This window comes from Eucyclogobius newberryi, unplaced genomic scaffold, assembly GCF_026437365.1.
Source record: "Eucyclogobius newberryi isolate DKJ021-1_F unplaced genomic scaffold, fEucNew1.0.hap1 SCAF_412, whole genome shotgun sequence".
Taxonomy (NCBI): Eukaryota; Metazoa; Chordata; class Actinopteri; order Gobiiformes; family Gobiidae; genus Eucyclogobius; species Eucyclogobius newberryi.
In genome coordinates this window covers 31,946-52,735 of record NW_027316071.1, presented here as the reverse complement: position 1 = coordinate 52,735, position 20,790 = coordinate 31,946, and the positions used below count along the sequence as shown (strand labels likewise).

The 20,790-nt window shown below is 42.7% G+C and overlaps 1 protein-coding gene across 1 annotated transcript in view; it reads right to left on the bottom strand.

Moving 5' to 3' along the window:
- LOC140379542 (dual specificity testis-specific protein kinase 2-like) overlaps nucleotides 1-20,790 on the bottom strand; it is a gene marked incomplete at its 3' end in the record, with an annotated part of 37,871 nt that overhangs the window by 5,479 nt on the left and 11,602 nt on the right. Inside the window, exons 4-8 of the mRNA XM_072464215.1 lie at nucleotides 12,260-12,308; nucleotides 6,924-7,070; nucleotides 2,907-2,989; nucleotides 1,413-1,497; nucleotides 208-291 (exon numbers count right to left, since the gene is read on the bottom strand). Of these exons, the coding sequence (XP_072320316.1) occupies nucleotides 208-291; nucleotides 1,413-1,497; nucleotides 2,907-2,989; nucleotides 6,924-7,070; nucleotides 12,260-12,308 (448 nt within the window). The remainder of the gene's footprint in view (nucleotides 1-207; nucleotides 292-1,412; nucleotides 1,498-2,906; nucleotides 2,990-6,923; nucleotides 7,071-12,259; nucleotides 12,309-20,790) is intronic.

The following is a 20,790-nucleotide window of genomic DNA, read 5'->3' as shown; positions in this document are numbered from 1 at the left end:
AAAGACCTTGAGAACGATCCTCGCAGTCTCTTACAGACTAAACTTCGACATTAGAAAAGATGAAATCACGGATCATGTGCACTTTAAAGCAGAACTAAGTAACTGGTGAGCAGAAAGGAGACAGTGACATTCATTCATCGTTTTTCACAGTTTCTTTGGTACTGAACTGTGCAAAGTCCATTTCATCAGCGTTGGTGTCAGACTGACCTCTGTTCGCGGGAGAAAGTCGGGATCGGCCTGAACCCGGGCGATGATCTCACAGAGGACGATCCCGTAGGAAAACACGTCCGCCTGAAACGGACAAGACAGTCACGACACGACAGTCACGAGGAGCAGAGGAGGAGCAGAGGAGGAGCAGGAAGAGGAGCAGGAGGAGCAGGAGCAAGATGAAGAGGAGGAAGAGGAGGAGCAAGAGCAGGAAGAGGAGAAGAGCAGGAGGAGGACGAAGAGGAGCAGGAGGAGGAGCAGGCGGAAGAGGAACAGGAGGAGCTGGAGGAAGAGGAGGAGCAGGAGGAAGATGAAAAGGAGCAAGAGCAGGAAGAGGAGAAGAGGAGTAGAGGAGGAGGAAAAGCAGGAGGAGGAGGAAGAGGACTGACATCAAAGCATACACGCCTCAACACTTAGTCATGTTCTAGTCCTGCTTTAGTCCTGCTTTAGTCCTGCTTTAGACCTGGTTTAGACCTGGTTTAGACCTGGTTTAGACCTGGTTTAGACCTGGTTTAGTCCTGGTTTGGACTACTCCTGGTTTACTCCTGGTTTACTCCTGGTTTAGACCTGGTTTAGACCTGGTTTAGACCTGGTTTAGTCCTGGTTTAGTCCTGGTTTAGACCTGGTTTGGACCTGGTTTGGTCCTGGTTTAGACCTGGTTTAGACCTGGTTTAGACCTGGTTTAGACCTGGTTTAGACCTGGTTTAGTCCTGGTTTGGACTACTCCTGGTTTACTCCTGGTTTACTCCTGGTTTAGACCTGGTTTAGACCTGGTTTAGACCTGGTTTAGTCCTGGTTTAGTCCTGGTTTAGACCTGGTTTGGACCTGGTTTGGTCCTGGTTTAGACCTGGTTTAGACCTGGTTTAGACCTGGTTTAGACCTGGTTTAGTCCTGGTTTAGACCTGGTTTAGACCTGGTTTAGACCTGGTTTAGTCCTGGTTTAGTCCTGGTTTAGTCCTGGTTTAGACCTGGTTTAGACCTGGTTTAGTCCTGGTTTAGTCCTGGTTTAGTCCTGGTTTAGACCTGGTTTAGACCTGGTTTAGACCTGGTTTAGACCTGGTTTAGTCCTGGTTTAGACCTGGTTTAGACCTGGTTTAGACCTGGTTTAGTCCTGGTTTAGACCTGGTTTAGTCCTGATTTAGTCCTGGTTTAGACCTGGTTTAGTGGTTCCGTATGGCTCCTGGTTCCGTACGGCGCGTCTTTACCTTCTCGTTGTAGCGCTCGCCTCTCAGGACCTCGGGAGCCATCCAGAACGGAGAGCCCACCACGGTCAGCTTCTCCGCCTCGGCCCTGGACACGAGAGCGCGGTCAGCACCAACGGAAAAGAATACGACTCCTTTTACCTCGAACCAGCGTCAACGAGCCGCGCCCACTTTTGGCTCACGCCCACTTTTGGCTCACGCCGTTTTCGTGACGTTTTTTGGGTAAGCGGTATTTTAAATGGCGACAACAGTTATATTACGATGCTTATGTGACCGAGAGATGGGAATCTTACTTCCAGAACCACAATTTCCCACCAAAACGTTGCATCAAAGTCAAACGATTATTTCTGTTGTACAATTGACACTTTTTAAATACATTAACGACCAAATAAAAGTGGAAAAATTGTACGAATAAAGAGTATTAGTGATGAAAAAAAAAAAGTGAGACATTTTGTTGTACAAAAGTCTTTTTGTAAGTGTTTTAAGAGTCTGCGTCGTCCAGGTAACTCCAGAGCCTCCATAGAAAACGTTACAATCTGAAATTGGCATACACGCTAAGCTAACGGCTGCTAATGTCCTATTTCCTAGTGTGATGTCATCAATTACAAACAGGAAGTGAAATTATCAACCTAAAAAATGAGCTGTTCTACGATAACATTTTTAGATTTTTTTTAACACAATTCTTAATATATTCATCTTAACTGTGTTTTAGTTCAATGAGTGAGCCGACCTGCAGGGGGCGCTTTAAGTCTAATGTTTCACAGAACAACAATGTACAGAGTCTGTGGTCATTGTCAGACTGTTGTGGCCCACGCGTTACGCTCGATATCGATTCTCAATACTCAGTGTCACATGTGACAAACGGCGACGTCACAAGGTCAAACGTTATGATTATTGTGAGAGAAAAACATCACGATTTAACGATTATTCACGATTATTACTGTGAAATCTGGTCTGACGCAAAACTATTCCTCAAGTTTGTAAAAGTCAAGTAAATGTGACAAAAAACAGCCAGATTAAAAAGCACTTTATATTTAGATGCCTCTTTTTTAACAAGACTGAATTAAAACCACTTGATTTTGTGTCTAAAAATGTCACAATTATTTATTTCAGTTCTTACGGTTGTGACCTCAATCATCACAATTATCGATTAACCTCTAAATGAACGCGTTTATTTTCGCGTCTCACTTGTATTAAAGGGACAGTTACACGAGCGCGTTAGCTAAACGCACTCTCTGAAGTCTATAAACGGATTGATATCTATTAAAAGACAGTTTAAAAGACCTAAAAATCTAAAAACTAGATTATATTATTAACCCTATTATTAATGGCCAAAACGTGACGCCTCATGACGGCCAGTTCTGCCACACGTTCAAACAGATGATCACATATTTTCTTCTGTTTTCCGTGTCTTGCGCTGCTTTCCGAACACTAGAAGGCGTCGCCCCCTTGAGCGCGCAGCAGGAACGGAAACGCACGACTTCCGCGGTCTCTTACGTGTTGGTCGGGATCTTCTCGGCCAGACCAAAGTCTCCCACCACCGCAGAGAAGCCGCTCTCCTCACACTTGATCAGGCAGTTCTGTGGAGGGGGAGGAGCAGAGGAGGAGGGGGAGGAGCAGAGGAGGAGGAGAGGAGGAGCAGAGGAGGGGGAGAGGAGGAGGGGGAGGAGCAGAGGAGGAGGGGGAGGAGCAGAGGAGGAGGAGAGGAGGAGCAGAGGAGGAGGAGAGGAGGAGCAGAGGAGGGGGAGAGGAGGAGGGGGAGGAGCAGAGGAGGAGGAGGAGAGGAGGAGGGGGAGGAGCAGAGGAGGAGGAGGAGAGGAGGAGGGGGAGGAGCAGAGGAGGAGGGGGAGGAGCAGAGGAGGAGGAGAGGAGGAGCAGAGGAGGGGGAGAGGAGGAGGGGGAGGAGCAGAGGAGGAGGGGGAGGAGCAGAGGAGGAGGAGAGGAGGAGCAGAGGAGGAGGAGAGGAGGAGCAGAGGAGGGGGAGAGGAGGAGGGGGAGGAGCAGAGGAGGAGGAGGAGAGGAGGAGGGGGAGGAGCAGAGGAGGAGGAGGAGAGGAGGAGGGGGAGGAGCAGAGGAGGAGGGGGAGGAGCAGAGGAGGAGGAGAGGAGGAGCAGAGGAGGAGGAGAGGAGGAACAGAGGAGGAGGAGAGGAGGAGCAGAGGAGGGGGAGAGGAGGAGGGGGAGGAGCAGAGGAGGAGGAGGAGAGGAGGAGGGGGAGGAGCAGAGGAGGAGGAGGAGAGGAGGAGGGGGAGGAGCAGAGGAGGAGGGGGAGGAGCAGAGGAGGAGGAGAGGAGGAGCAGAGGAGGAGGAGAGGAGGAGCAGAGGAGGGGGAGAGGAGGAGGGGGAGGAGCAGAGGAGGAGGAGGAGAGGAGGAGGGGGAGGAGCAGAGGAGGAGGGGGAGGAGCAGAGGAGGAGGAGAGGAGGAGCAGAGGAGGAGGAGAGGAGGAGCAGAGGAGGGGGAGAGGAGGAGGGGGAGGAGCAGAGGAGGAGGAGGAGAGGAGGAGGGGGAGGAGCAGAGGAGGAGGAGGAGAGGAGGAGGGGGAGGAGCAGAGGAGGAGGGGGAGGAGCAGAGGAGGAGGAGAGGAGGAGCAGAGGAGGAGGAGAGGAGGAGCAGAGGAGGGGGAGAGGAGGAGGGGGAGGAGCAGAGGAGGAGGAGGAGAGGAGGAGGGGGAGGAGCAGAGGAGGAGGAGAGGAGGAGCAGAGGAGGAGGAGAGGAGGAGCAGAGGAGGGGGAGAGGAGGAGGGGGAGGAGCAGAGGAGGAGGAGGAGAGGAGGAGGGGGAGGAGCAGAGGAGGAGGAGGAGAGGAGGAGGGGGAGGAGCAGAGGAGGAGGGGGAGGAGCAGAGGAGGAGGAGAGGAGGAGCAGAGGAGGAGGAGAGGAGGAGCAGAGGAGGGGGAGAGGAGGAGGGGGAGGAGCAGAGGAGGAGGAGGAGAGGAGGAGGGGGAGGAGCAGAGGAGGAGGAGCAGAGGAGGAAGAGGACATGCTCAGCATCAACACACGCCTCGACATTTCACAAACACAATGATCCTGCAAACACACATGACAACAGGAAAAACCTCACCAACACAGTGCAATCTGCAAATAAAGACATCTCCCACGGCAACACGAGGAGTCCTTAAACCCACACCACACACTTCACCAGCTACCACCTAACGAGCCCCACTTAGTTTTGCCTAAGTTTTTACCTAAAAAAAATAAATAAAACTGGGGCAACAGACGTCTCAAATCTGAAATAATCCTCTCAAAATGAGGCAGGAAATTCCAAACTTTTTAAAAAAATTTCAGCCTTATTCACCCAATTCTGGACGTTGGTGTCGCCCTGGATTGTGTCCTTCAGTTAGTTTACATCAATCGTGACAGAAAAGAAGCCGCACGATACAAAACGGAAGCAAAATAAAAGCCGTTTCTTTAAAGGTCCCATAACATGCAAAATCGACTTTTCAGAGCTTTTGACCTTCTTACATTGCTATTTGTGCTTCATATATGTACCCAGAGTGTTTTTTGATTGATTCCCGCAGTGTTTAGCTATATTACAGACTATCTCCTTTCCGCGAATCTCCAAACTGACAGGCGGTGGGTGCAGGACCGCGTCATAAGGGCAAGCACGCGTCACCATATTTAATATTAGTGCATGACCTTGTCGTGACCTTGTCGTGACCTTGTGCTCTGTTTGATCTAGAGCTCTAAAACCTTTCAGGAAAGGTTCGATTTGTACTTATTTTCAGTATTGACACTTGCTTTAGCCCCGAATAGTGCCTGGGCCTCGTTCTTTCTTTCTTTCTTTTTCATGATCCTAGCAGTGTTATTAGTTTAAAAAAAAGAACTATAATTCGCAGATTGACCTTTGACCCTTGGCTGTTCTCTAAAGACGGCCAAGAACGGAGCTGCGAGAGACAACGAGAGCGTTTTTGACTCCGTACAAGGCAAATCAAGGGATATGTTTGTGATGAGCCATTAAAAACTACATTTTTACCATTCGAGCTTTTGGAGGAGCCATTTATGGCCCTTTTTAGGCTCAAACATGAGCCGCGTTCACACTTGGCCTGGTTTACAACTGGTTTTGTCCTGTTCTAGTCCTGAGACAAATGCAACCAATGATTGCAACTAACAATTATTGTAGTAGCCGGCTTGTCAAACGATTATTTATGATGATATTGTACACTTTTTAACCAAATAAAAGGTTAAAATGAGGCGACTGAAGGCCTCCAGATGGAGAATATTTACAGATAAAGTGTATTATTGGAAATAAGAAATCGTTTCTTTTCAGAGGACGACGGGAACGAAGCCACAATAACAGTCATTTTCCACAGGCGGAGCAAAGGATCATGGTCTATGTAGTTCCCTTTTTTAAGCTGCTGCTGCAACAAAGCAACACATTTAGGAAAAGGCCATTCGAATCTGAACAAAGTAAATGGGGGGAAAAGAACATGTTTTGACTGATGAAGAGCGGGAAAAAAATGTGTCAATCACAAAGAAAATCACATGTTTGTAAGGAATTCTGTTGGGAAAATGTGTCACGTGATGTACTGTAAAAGGAAATAATATATAAAAAAAGAACATGTTGTTTTGACGGATGAAAAACGGGAAAATATGTGTCGATCACAAAGAAGGAGCTCAAAATCACATGTTTGGAAGGAATTCTGTTGGGAAAATGTGTCACGCTTCTTTAGAACACCGTGTCAAAGTGCTCACAAGGACCTGCATGAGGCGTTTTGGGACGGCCCACTTATGACGAGCCACTTGACTCTTTCCTCTTCCCAGCGAGTCGTGAGCACTTTGACTTTGTGTTATCAAGAGACGTGACACATTTTCCCAACAGAATTCCCGACAAACGTGTGGTTTTGTGGGCCACCGGTGTGATTTACACCTATTTTCCCGTTCTTCATCTGTCAAAACAAAACGCTCTTCTCGTTCCACACGGAGATGATTGATGGGTCACTTTAAGCTGCAGCGAAAAAGGCAGAAACAAAGAAATAACAGGCAAAACTTTGGGACTGACTAAGTATAGATTATATTTTGGGACTAAAAGTAACGTAGTATCGACACTTGACTAGTCTACTTACTCATTACAAGTATCGATGCTGAAAATATAACGTTAACAGGACCGAAATGTGCCTTTTCTGATCAGTTTTGTGAATTATCTTGATCTATGAGAACTAGTGCAGGACCTCAAGGAAACATTTGTAGGAACTGCCTGTATTTTGCGCTGAAAATGACAGTTTATGGTCTAAATATTTAGTTTTTTAAACAAACATGGTATAAAGTATAAAGCCTTTTTCTTAGTATCGAAATAGAGTGCGAATTTTTTGCCGGAAATGACTTCTTTTTGCTTCTTAACAGAATAAAACCCGCTCAACTTTCCTCTGCGCAGGTCCCTCGTCGCCCGCCGCCGTTTTAATTACACTCCGAACACGGCTGAACGACGGCGAGCTCAGCGTCGCCAACGGGACACGAGCGCGAAGCCCGTCTCCGTCGCTGGAGAGGAGGTTAATTGGAGGTGAATTAATGAGACGAACCTTGGAGGTGAGGTCCCTGTGGAAGACGCCTTTGGAGTGGAGGTAGGCCAGACCCGCCGCGATGTCCAGGGCCAGTTTGACCCTCGCCGGCCAACTCAGCGGCTTGTTGCTGTCCAGGAGCTGCTCCAGGTTACCGCCGTTTATGTACTGCACGGGACGGAAGAGAGAGAGAGAGTGCGGGGGCGACGCCCACGTGTGAACATCACGGCTCCGCAGGGTAAAAATCACACAAATACTGACCACGCAAACGAGGCAAATAATATCAAAACGAGGAACGATTAAGGCGGATTTAACGCTGTGATGTCATCAATTACAAACAGGAAGTGAAATTATCAACCTAAAAAATGAGCTGTTCTACGATAACATTTTTAGATTTTTTTTAACACAATTCTTAATATATTCATCTTAACTGTGTTTTAGTTCAATGAGTGAGCCGACCTGCAGGGGGCGCTTTAAGTCTAATGTTTCACAGAACAACAATGTACAGAGTCTGTGGTCATTGTCAGACTGTTGTGGCCCACGCGTTACGCTCGATATCGATTCTCAATACTCAGTGTCACATGTGACAAACGGCGACGTCACAAGGTCAAACGTTATGATTATTGTGAGAGAAAAACATCACGATTTAACGATTATTCACGATTATTACTGTGAAATCTGGTCTGACGCAAAACTATTCCTCAAGTTTGTAAAAGTCAAGTAAATGTGACAAAAAACAGCCAGATTAAAAAGCACTTTATATTTAGATGCCTCTTTTTTAACAATAGCTTGAATTAAAAAACACTTGATTTTACATCCCCCACAATGCATTTCACTGTAGCGTTTTTCAAAGGTGTGCAGCGCTTCTGCCTTACCGGCGAGAGCTAACAGGAAACGCTTAAACTGACAATATTTTTCATAAATCTGAGACAATCTGACAACACTAGAAGGTTTGAGTCTGTTTTCATTTGTTTGTGGCCCGATTCAACAAATGATTTAAACTAAACTGAGCTGAAGAGGGCGCCATCGAGCACATTCACGCTTCACGTACTGTCAGCAAACGCACACATCGGTCAAGCGCGGGTGTCTGGACAGGGGGCGTGTCTGGACAGGGGGGCGTGTCTGGACAGGGGGGCGTGTCTGGACAGGGGGGCGTGTCTGGACAGGGGGGCGTGTCTGGACAGGGGGGCGTGTCTGGACAGGGGGGCGTGTCTCTCTGCTGCCATCGCCATAACAATGAGGCGCGTCATTAGAACCGGAGGAAAAGGGAACTTAACTGCGCAGTGTAACCGTGGAAACCGAGAAACGAGCAACTGGCAATTCTCTGGCTTCATTCACATCGAAATCGCCAGGACTAAAGCGCGGGGTTCTTTCGGTTCCGGCTCCGCTCACACACACACACACGTACGTCGCTGCTCGGGCAAAATGCGGGTTAACGGGTAAATGAACGGGGCGAAACCCGGCAACGTCCCGGGACCGAGAAGCGCGCGCGAACGAGGGTCAAAGACGAGCGTCCTGGGAAATGAACGGAAACTACGTGCGAACCCGCGACGCCAGCAGAGACCCCCGATACGCCGTCTGTGAAAACGCTGTCGTGACGGTCTAAAACGTGCAGGCGTCCCCGACATCGCAGCTGAACACGGCGCTCGCTGGCGTCTCGTGGGAGGAAAACCACCTGCGTCTCGGCTCCGAAGATGATTTAACTCGACATCTGATCAGTGCTGAGGCCAAACGTCAGGTTCAGAGCCAAGAATGTGTCCAGTGACTTTACGGACGTCACGATGTCGCACGGTGCGTTATCTGTGCGTTTCTGTTACGCAAAGAAGAAACACAACTACAACTTACTTTTATTAACGGTTTATTAACCTTTGCTGTAAAAGCTCTTTCGCCAAAACCTGCAAATGTATTTTATTTCACATTTCGTCGAAGTAACGATTAACTTCCTGTTGTAGAGGGCACACGCTTTAATTTTGAAGAGCTACTTCCTGTTTAGCGCTTTGATGTAGAAAAAAGATGCTAAAAGGCAGAAACAGCAGCAAAATCCACATGTTTTTTTGCATTAGCTACTCCTCTGAAGAGACACAATGCACGTTTTGTGTCGCATAAAAGCACAAATGTAACGTTTTGTGCCCCAAGGTTTATAGTATTAAGTTTTTTGTGCTTAAAACAGTAAATTGCAGTGTCATTATAATCTTCGAGCTAAAGTTACGGTTGTTTTGCTGAGGTGTAAGAGCATGGCCTTTAGCATTTAGCCTTTAACATTTACACACTCGGCTCTTTCGGTGTATTTGAGAGTTACTGCCATTCAATCTAAAAATCATAAATAATGTGTCGACCTCCATCAGGGCGTTTGCGACACTGAACCAGGTAAAACTCGTGAGAAAGTGTGATTTAAACACTTTTATCCACGCCGTCTCACACTCCTGTCACATGACCCGCTTTATGAACTTAAAGGCGGTATGGACGATTTTTCGGCAATTTGAGAACGCAGGCGGAAGTGCGCATGCGCACTCCCCCGTGCGGAACGATACAACACACACGTGCGTTTGTTTATTAGCGCAACGGAGCGCATCGCATCTCTCGTCTCCCGTAGATTTCTGTCCACTTCTGCGTCAGCTCGAACTGTCTTTCTCAGTCTTCATTTTGCCCCGTACACTGAGGGAACTATATTATGATAGATCCATGCGCTTAGGCACGCGGAAACGTGGGGACGAACCTGACACGGCTGCAGGTGAGCGATAGGTGCGTTTTATGATTGATACGTGGCAGGACTAATGATTTATCCACGCCACGAGGAAATATGATAAAAAAATTGCTGAAAAAAATCGTCCATACCACCTTTAAGGAATTTCCCCATGTGGGACAATAAAGGAATATCTTATCTTATCTTTAAACCAAACAGATGAATGAAAAGTGTTGTGGAATAAACAGTCAGACACAGTTTTGCATCTAAAATTCTCTCAATTATCTGTTTGAAATCGAAACTTTTCTTATAATTCTGACTCCGTAGTATCTCCAGTATCTGACGTAAAGTGACTCAGGGGAATATGACGTGTATTTATCTATAAAACGGCACAAATAAACTCTCAGATCTGAATCTTAACAGTCCAATCCTTCTCTTTCTGCTGCGGTTTGTACAAGTCAGTTATTTTGGGTCGATTATGACTTCTGTTTTTCTGTTTTTCTGCTGATGCTGCGATTGCGATCAGATTTGTGTTTCGTTTACGTTTCTGTTCAAAGTTCACATTTCAGTTTGAGAGAAAACTGAAATATGAACTGGTCTTAGACATAATAAGGCAGGAAATGATGTTATTTTCAGAGGAATTTGTGTAACTTAAATAACTGCAGTTGTTGCTAATAGCGACTGTTTAAAGGTGTGATTTTTATGCAAACGACTCATACTGACAATTATTGAGCCGAATCAGCGAGTTACGAGTCATTTCTAACTAATAAATTCAAAAATTAAAATAAAATGAATAAAATGACTGAAGAGTATATGTACTAAAACTACATGGGTCGCCTTTTTAACATTAGAATACAACAAGAGACGACTTAAACAAGAGCGTGACGTAATAATCTAACCAGTTTAATTGAAAGTACAAACAGAATAAAGATGTCCAAATGTCCTCAGTGTTGGTCGGCCTCCAGTCGGTCATTAGCGCCGAGTGCTTGTGCTCCGTGTGGACTTGGACCTCATCATTCAGAAACGCATCTCACTTCATCGCCGCGTTTGTCCAGGAAATTCCCCAGAATCGACCAAAACATCTGCTGCTGCTGCTGCTCCTGCTGCTGCTGCTGCTGACACGCCCTCTGCACCGGCCACAACGCCGTACACAACCTCTGCGCTGGACACGCCCTCTGCGCTGGACACGCCCTCTGCACCGGCCACAACACCGTACACAACCTCTGCGCTGGACACGCCTACAACACCGGACGCGCCCTATGCACTGTAAACTCCCTCTGCGCCGGACACGCCCTCTGCGCCCGACACGCCCTCTGCGCCCGACACGCTCTCTGCTTTCAAGAGCACGGACTTTGCGTCTGATCCTAAAATATCACACCAGGACAGTTGGAAATGAGGCTCGTTAAAACAGTCTGCCAGTAGGCTAACGTTTATTAGCATAGCCACGCAGTAATATGTAAACTAGCATTAGCTGCGCCAGGCTTGCTTCCAAAGGGGATTCCCTCGCTCCCATTGGCCGGAGCTGGACGCCGGCGGAACAAACGCGTGTGGCTCTTGCAGTGGGCAAGGAAATGAGAACCAGATGCCCCGCAGGTCTGATGAGGAGGTTGTGGGTTAAACTCTCAAGCACTTATCCGTGGCCCAGAACCAGAAAACATGCTTTTCCATGATTTTGCTTTGCACGCTCGTTTGTTCGACGATAAACTAAACATTTGAAACAACGGTCTGTTATTTGAAATTGTAGTGCACAGGTTTCCTCTGGGATCCTTGCGACTCTAACAAGCGCTTTGACTCTAAAGTGACAGGTACCACACATTTGCATTGATTTGCCTATTTTCTAACGTGCGACTCCCCGATGTTCAACTATCGCACATCTCTTTCACTTGTGATTTGAATAAAGCTGAGATGGACACAGTGGTTGGATACCTTTGAAACATCCTCAGCGGGGGAGAAACTCAAACCTCTCCGACGATTAAGGACTGGACTAATACAATCACAGACGAACGCACAATATGAAAAATAACCTCAGGACGCAACTTGAAAATAGACACATTTAAAAAAACAATGGACAAAATGGGACAACTTTTTCTGAAATTAAATATGTTCTAATTTTGTATTTATTTTTTTAAAGCCACTCTGATTTTCTCCTTACCTTACTTACTAACCTTATGTTCATTTATTTATTTTATAATTAATTATTGTATTATTATTTGTTTCTTAATATTTTTTCTTTATTTGTTATTATTTATTTATATTTATTATGTTTTTCTGTTGGTGCGTTTGTTATTCTAATAAAAAATCTAATAAATAGAATATAATTTCATAAAATATTGATCATTGATTGATGCATTTTCTGCCGCTATTTTGCATTTTCTGCCGCTATTTTGAGCAGCGACTCTGCAAATACAAAGAATCAGCAGAAGTCGACGGATTGCAAGAACAAATATTTAGATAAAGTTGTGGAAAAGTCTTGGTTTTTGCTTAATTTTCAGATTCATTCGATTTTTCAAACTTAAAAAGGCAGCGGCGGTAACGTGCGGTCGTGAGTATTTACGTCATAGAGACTAAATGTAATCGACTTCAGCGCGTTTGTAACTGTGAATAAGCCTCTGGCACCAGCAAAAATCAACATTTGATTTGAATCAGACATGAATTACATCAAGTCTTTTCTTACCTCGATCAGGGCGTGAAGCTGCCCCTCGTGAATGCACACGCCCATGAACCTGCAACACACACACACACATGTCATGAACCTGCAACACACACACACACATGTCATGAACCTGCAACACACACACACAACATGTCATGAACCTGCAACACACACACACAACATGTCATAAACCTGCAACACACACACACAACATGTCATAAACCTGCAACACACACACACACATGTCATGAACCTGCAACACACACACACAACATGTCATGAACCTGCAACACACACACACAACATGTCATAAACCTGCAACACACACACACATGTCATGAACCTGCAACACACACACACAACATGTCATGAACCTGCAACACACACACACAACATGTCATGAACCTGCAACACACACACACAACATGTCATGAACCTGCAACACACACACACATGTCATGAACCTGCAACACACACACACACAACATGTCATGAACCTGCAACACACACACACATGTCATAAACCTGCAACACACACACACACAACATGTCATGAACCTGCAACACACACACACAACATGTAATGAACCTGCAACACACACACACAACATGTCATGAACCTGCAACACACACACACAACATGTCATGAACCTGCAACACACACACACACACACACAACATGTCATGAACCTGCAACACACACACACAACATGTCATGAACCTGCAACACACACACACAACATGTCATGAACCTGCAACACACACACACAACATGTCATGAACCTGCAACACACACACACACATGTCATGAACCTGCAACACACACACACGTCATGAACCTGCAACACACACACACAACATGTCATGAACCTGCAACACACACACACATCATGAACCTGCAACACACACACACACATGTCATGAACCTGCAACACACACACACAACATGTCATGAACCTGCAACACACACACACAACATGTCATAAACCTGCAACACACACACACACACACATCATGAACCTGCAACACACACACACACACACGTCATGAACCTGCAACACACACACAACATGTCATGAACCTGCAACACACACACACACACAACATGTCATGAACCTGCAACACACACACACAACATGTCATGAACCTGCAACACACACACACACGTCATGAACCTGCAACACACACACACACACACACAAACACGTCATGAACCTGCAACACACACACACACGTCATGAACCTGCAACACACACACACACAACATGTCATGAACCTGCAACACACACACACAACATGTCATGAACCTGCAACACACACACACACAACATGTCATGAACCTGCAACACACACACACACACACACACACGTCATGAACCTGCAACACACACACACATGTCATGAACCTGCAACACACACACACATGTCATGAACCTGCAACACACACACACAACATGTCATGAACCTGCAACACACACACACACATGTCATGAACCTGCAACACACACACACACAGTCATGAACCTGCAACACACACACACAACATGTCATGAACCTGCAACACACACACACAACATGTCATGAACCTGCAACACACACACACAACATGTCATGAACCTGCAACACACACACAACATGTCATGAACCTGCAACACACACACAACATGTCATGAACCTGCAACACACACACACAACATGTCATGAACCTGCAACACACACACACAACATGTCATGAACCTGCAACACACACACACAACATGTCATGAACCTGCAACACACACACACAACATGTCATGAACCTGCAACACACACACAACATGTCATGAACCTGCAACACACACACAACATGTCATGAACCTGCAACACACACACACACACACATGTCATGAACCTGCAACACACACACACACACACACGTCATGAACCTGCAACACACACACACACAACATGTCATGAACCTGCAACACACACACACAACATGTCATGAACCTGCAACACACACACACACACGTCATGAACCTGCAACACACACACACACACAACATGTCATGAACCTGCAACACACACACACACATGTCATGAACTTGCAACACACACACACAACATGTCATGAACCTGCAACACACACACACACGTCATGAACCTGCAACACACACACACACACGTCATGAACCTGCAACACACACACACACAACATGTCATGAACCTGCAACACACACACACACACACACGTCATGAACCTGCAACACACACACACACCATGTAATGAACCTGCAACACACACACACAACATGTCATGAACCTGCAACACACACACACACAACATGTCATGAACCTGCAACACACACACAACATGTCATGAACCTGCAACACACACACACAACATGTCATGAACCTGCAACAAACACACAACATGTCATGAACCTGCAACACACACACACAACATGTCATGAACCTGCAACAAACACACAACATGTCATGAACCTGCAACACACACACACACACACGTCATGAACCTGCAACAAACACACAACATGTCATGAACCTGCAACACACACACACAACATGTCATGAACCTGCAACACACACACAACATGTCATGAACCTGCAACACACACACACAACATGTCATGAACCTGCAACACACACACACAACATGTCATGAACCTGCAACACACACACACACACAGTCATGAACCTGCAACACACACACACAACATGTCATGAACCTGCAACACACACACACAACATGTCATGAACCTGCAACACACACACAACATGTCATGAACCTGCAACACACACACACACAACATGTCATGAACCTGCAACACACACACACACACACACGTCATGAACCTGCAACAAACACACAACATGTCATGAACCTGCAACACACACACACAACATGTCATGAACCTGCAACACACACACAACATGTCATGAACCTGCAACACACACACACAACATGTCATGAACCTGCAACACACACACAACATGTCATGAACCTGCAACACACACACACAACATGTCATGAACCTGCAACACACACACACACACAGTCATGAACCTGCAACACACACACACAACATGTCATGAACCTGCAACACACACACACAACATGTCATGAACCTGCAACACACACACACACACAGTCATGAACCTGCAACACACACACACAACATGTCATGAACCTGCAACACACACACAACATGTCATGAACCTGCAACACACACACAACATGTCATGAACCTGCAACACACACACACAACATGTCATGAACCTGCAACACACACACACACACAGTCATGAACCTGCAACACACACACACAACATGTCATGAACCTGCAACACACACACAACATGTCATGAACCTGCAACACACACACAACATGTCATGAACCTGCAACACACACACACAACATGTCATGAACCTGCAACACACACACACACATGTCATGAACCTGCAACACACACACACGTCATGAACCTGCAACACACACACACACACAACATGTCATGAACCTGCAACACACACACACAACATGTCATGAACCTGCAACACACACACACAACATGTCATGAACCTGCAACACACACACACAACATGTCATGAACCTGCAACACACACACACGTCATGAACCTGCAACACACACACACACACAACATGTCATGAACCTGCAACACACACACACACATGTCATGAACTTGCAACACACACACACACGTCATGAACCTGCAACACACACACACACACAACATGTCATGAACCTGCAACACACACACACACATGTCATGAACCTGCAACACACACACACATGTCATGAACCTGCAACACACACACACACACACACACACACACAACACACGTCATGAACCTGCAACACACACACAACATGTCATGAACCTGCAACACACACACACACACGTCATGAACCTGCAACACACACACACACAACATGTCATGAACCTGCAACACACACACACGTCATGAACCTGCAACACACACACACACAACATGTCATGAACCTGCAACACACACACACATGTCATGAACCTGCAACACACACACACACACACACGTCATGAACCTGCAACACACACACACACACACACACACACACAACATGTCAACATATTGAGCCATATTTCTCTTTGAAGCACAAACACACTTTCTCAGCACAATTTAGGGGGGAAAGAAAGACATTGTGATTTTTTTTCTAAAGTTTTCACAATCTAGATTCAGTTTGGTGCGAGAGAAAACTGAAATCTGAGCTGCTGAACTGACAAACTACAGCTTTTAAACCACAGGGAGGATATTTAGGATATTTAGATGGTGAAACATTGTGCAACGTTATCTAGTTGAATGTGGAAACTGATTTTTTTCAAACCAAAAAGGCATCGGTTTTATTGGGTTAAAAAAACAATTTCAAAACAATTTTCAAAAATAACATTTTATAATACAAACTTTCAAGCCATTTCTCAAACTTCTACGACTGTGAAAAGGGTGATATTGATTCTGTTGTTTTGTTGTTTCCAGATGATGAAGAAATGTGTAAAATGTGGTAAGACAAATGTGAAATGAATGTAAAAAGTGTGCCGAATATCACTTTATCACCTTAAAGTTTTAATTTTGCAATATTTTTCATTATAAAATACATAAACATTCAAATTTAGCATATCTTCAAAACAAGATTTTTGATATTATCAGTATTTTGTATTATTGTATTATCAGTATCTTCAAACTTTTAAAAAAATGTTTTATACTTAATTACTAACTAATATTTGCTTAATTAATAACTAACACCGAATACAAAAACACAATCGAAGGATATTTTTTTTATATTTTACATTTTAATATTGTTTTTAATGTCAACACGTCATACTAGTTCTAATAAGAATCATGAATATTCTGAAACGGTCCAGTTTGGTGGATTATGTTTTTTCCCAGTATTAACACTAGATTAAAATCCATGTGTCGGGTTCTTCTAATTATGACCTCGTTTGGAGAATAATTATCACAGTTTTACATCAGTCGAGTTGCAGTTTGGGACGAAAACTTGAAGATAAAAAGTTGACAGGAAGTAGAGCTGTGTTCAACAGAATCCCTCTGTGATATCATCAGAAAGCGCCATTCTATCAAAAATGCAGCGAAAATTTGACAACATAAAGGATAAAGGTGTTGTCAGGTGTAGTTATTTGTCAAATTATAACTGGTGTAATTTATAACGATCTTGGCCCTTGTATAGTCTGTATAGCCCTCTGCTACTCATGTCAAACCAGGACATACATTGTAAACGTCACCAAAATGGCCAAATTGGAGAAGAAAAAAAGGCACAAATGTTTGGTAAAATCTTAAATATAATCATGTTCCCTTTGTTTTAGTTTTTTTTTTACTTTGGTTTTCACTGACTTTAACTGAATATCCAGCTGCACCACTAGCTTTAGCATTAAAGTGCCTATTACAGGTTTTTACAATTGTCTCATTTTGACTTTATTTGGTGTGTTTATACCTGTTGTACATATAAATTATGGTTTAACACCGATCGAGCAGGTATTTGTGGAGAAAAGGTTGAAAAATCTGTAGAAAATGACACTCATTCCAGTCAAAGTTTATGCAGAATTTACACAAAAGAAACAACTTTTTTGATGCTCTAAACATGAATTCAACAAAATAAAGTCGCTCTCATTTATTTTACTTTGTGAAATAAAACAATTGTAACATTAGATGAGATTAGGCCCAGTGTTTGCTGGGTAATTTCCTAGTGTGATGTCATCAATTACAAACAGGAAGTGAAATTATAAACCTAAAAAATGCGATGAAAACATTTAAATTCATAGCGACATTTAAAACATATTCATCTTAACTGCATTTTAGTTCAATGATTCGTCCGACCTGTAGGGGGCGCTTTAACTCATGTCTTATACCTTTCCTTTGCCTGTGTTGTTGCCGTGTAGCGTCTCCGAGTGCACCATGTGACTGACGTGTATTATTGTAGGACTCGTGGGCGTATCTGACAGTGTAATCTCTTTGTTTATCGCTCTAACGCCGTGTTTTCTTTAGCGAGCTGCTCCTGTCGGCTCCTGTCGGCTCCTGTCGGCTCCTGTCGGCTCCTCCGAACTCCCGTAAACGCCCCGAGGATGAAGTCTTCCTCTTTAAAAACACCCACAATGCATTTTCTGTCCGCGATGAAGGTTCACAAAGACAGAGGGCAAAAGGCAGGAATCTCCTGACATGATCAGACAGGATCCTGCAGGTAACCGCGGTGATAAAAGTCCCCTCTTTACGTACATTCCGACCTCCGTCCCGAGCTCTACGCCACGTCCTGTTCGAGCGCGTTCCTTCGGCTCCGTTTTCTTGTCCCGAATAAACGCGGCACAAAAGAACCGTCTGCGTTTGTACGAAATCAAGACGAGAAACGAGCGTCAGAATCAGAGCGGCACAAGACGAAGTGACACATGTGACTCTGAGTGACAGTTCAGACCTGTGACTTGTTCTGTGATAAATGATGATTAAAGTCTGTCAGTTTGTCTTTTATTATGTTTATGCCATTTATTTGTTTTAAAAATACTCAGTTTTTAGTTCAGTTTAGGTTTTAGTAAAGTTTAAAGTTTAGTTTAAAGTTGTTTAGTTTAAAGTTTAGTTTAAAGTTTAGTTTAAAGTTTAGTTTAAAGTTTAGATTAAAATTTAAAGTTTAGTTTAAAGTTTAGTTTAAAGTTGTTTAGTTTAAAGTTTAGTTTAAAGTTTAGTTCAAAGTTTAAAGTTTAGTTTAAAATTTAGTTTAAAGTTTAGATTAAAATTTAAAGTTTAGTTTAAAGTTTAGTTTAAAGTTGTTTAGTTTAAAGCTTAGTTTAAAGTTTAGTTCAAAGTTTAAAGTTTAGTTTAAAATTTAGTTTAAAGTTGTTTAGTTTAAAGTTGTTTAGTTTAAAGTTGTTTAGTTTAAAGTTTAGTTTAAAGTTTAGTTTAAAGTTTAGATTAAAGTTTAAAGTTTAGTTTAAAGTTTAGTTTAAAGTTTAGTTTAAAGTTTAGATTAAAATTTAAAGTTTAGTTTAAAGTTTAGTTTAAAGTTTAGTTTAAAGTTGTTTAGTTTAAAGTTTAGTTTAAAGTTTAGTTTAAAGTTTAGTTCAAAGTTTAAAGTTTAGTTTAAAGTTGTTTAGTTTAAAGTTTAGTTTAAAGTTTAGTTTAAAGTTTAGATTAAAGTTTAAAGTTTAGTTTAAAGTTTAGTTTAAAGTTTAGTTTAAAGTTTAGTTTAAAGTTTAGTTTAAAGTTTAGATTAAAATTTAAAGTTTAGTTTAAAGTTTAGTTTAAAGTTTAGTTTAAAGTTTAAAGTTTAGTTTAAAGTTTAAAGTTTAGTTTAAAGTTTAGTTTAAAGTTTAGTTTAAAGTTTAGTTTAAAGTTTAGTTTAAAGTTTAGTTTAAAGTTTAGTTTAAAGTTTAGTTTAAAGTTTAGTTTAAAGTTTAGTTTAAAGTTTAGATTAAAATTTAAAGTTTAGTTTAAAGTTTAGTTTAAAGTTTAGTTTAAAGTTTAAAGTTTAGTTTAAAGTTTAAAGTTTAGTTTAAAGTTTAGTTTAAAGTTTAGTTTAAAGTTTAGTTTAAAGTTTAGTTTAAAGTTTAGTTTAAAGTTTAGTTTAAAGTTTAGTTTAAAGTTTAGTTTAAAGTTTAGATTAAAGTTTAGTTTAAAGTTGTTTAGTTTAAAGTTGTTTAGTTTAAAGTTTAGTTTAAAGTTTAGTTTAAAGTTTAGATTAAAGTTTAGTTTAAAGTTTAGTTTAAAGTTTAGATTAAAGTTTAGATTAAAGTTTAGTTTAAAGTTTAGTTTAAAGTTTAGTTTAAAGTTTAGTTAAGTTTAGTTTAAAGTTTCGTTAAGTTTAACATTTATATTGTTTAATTTAAGTTTGTTTAAGTTTATAGTCAAGTTTAAGTTTTAGTTTAGATTAAAATTGTGATTAGATTATAGTCAAGTTTAGGTTTGATTTTTGGTTTAAATTTGTATTAGTTTATAGTTAAGTTTAAGTTTTAGTTCAGGTTTAAATTAAAACCCTAACCCAGTTTATAGTCAAGTTTAGTAAAATTTATAGTTTAAAGTTTAATTTAAAGTTAAGCTTAGTTTTTATTTTAGGTTTAGCTTAGTTTATAGACACGTATAGACAGGTTTTATTTTAGATTTAAATGTTGATTAGATTATAGTTAAGTTTAGGTTTTAGTTTAGGTTTAGCTCAGTTTATAGTTAAGTTTAAGCTTCAGTTTAAGTTTAGGTTTATGTTTTAGTTTAGACGTGAGTTTAGATTAGTTTATAGTCACGTTTAGGTTTTAAGTTTAGACTAGTAAGATCACTAATCACTATTGTAATGGGAAAAGTGAACCGAAACACACATTTGTGAATAAACACATTTTTAACACATTCCCTTCATATCTGAGGACACAAAGTTTATGATATTTATGAAGAAATGTCTTCCCAACGTCTCGCTCGCTGCATCGTTTTCGCAGCGGGCCAAAACCAGAGCGGCCAACATTTGTCTAACCAAATGAGGGACTTGCGCTTGTGAGAGGCGGGGCA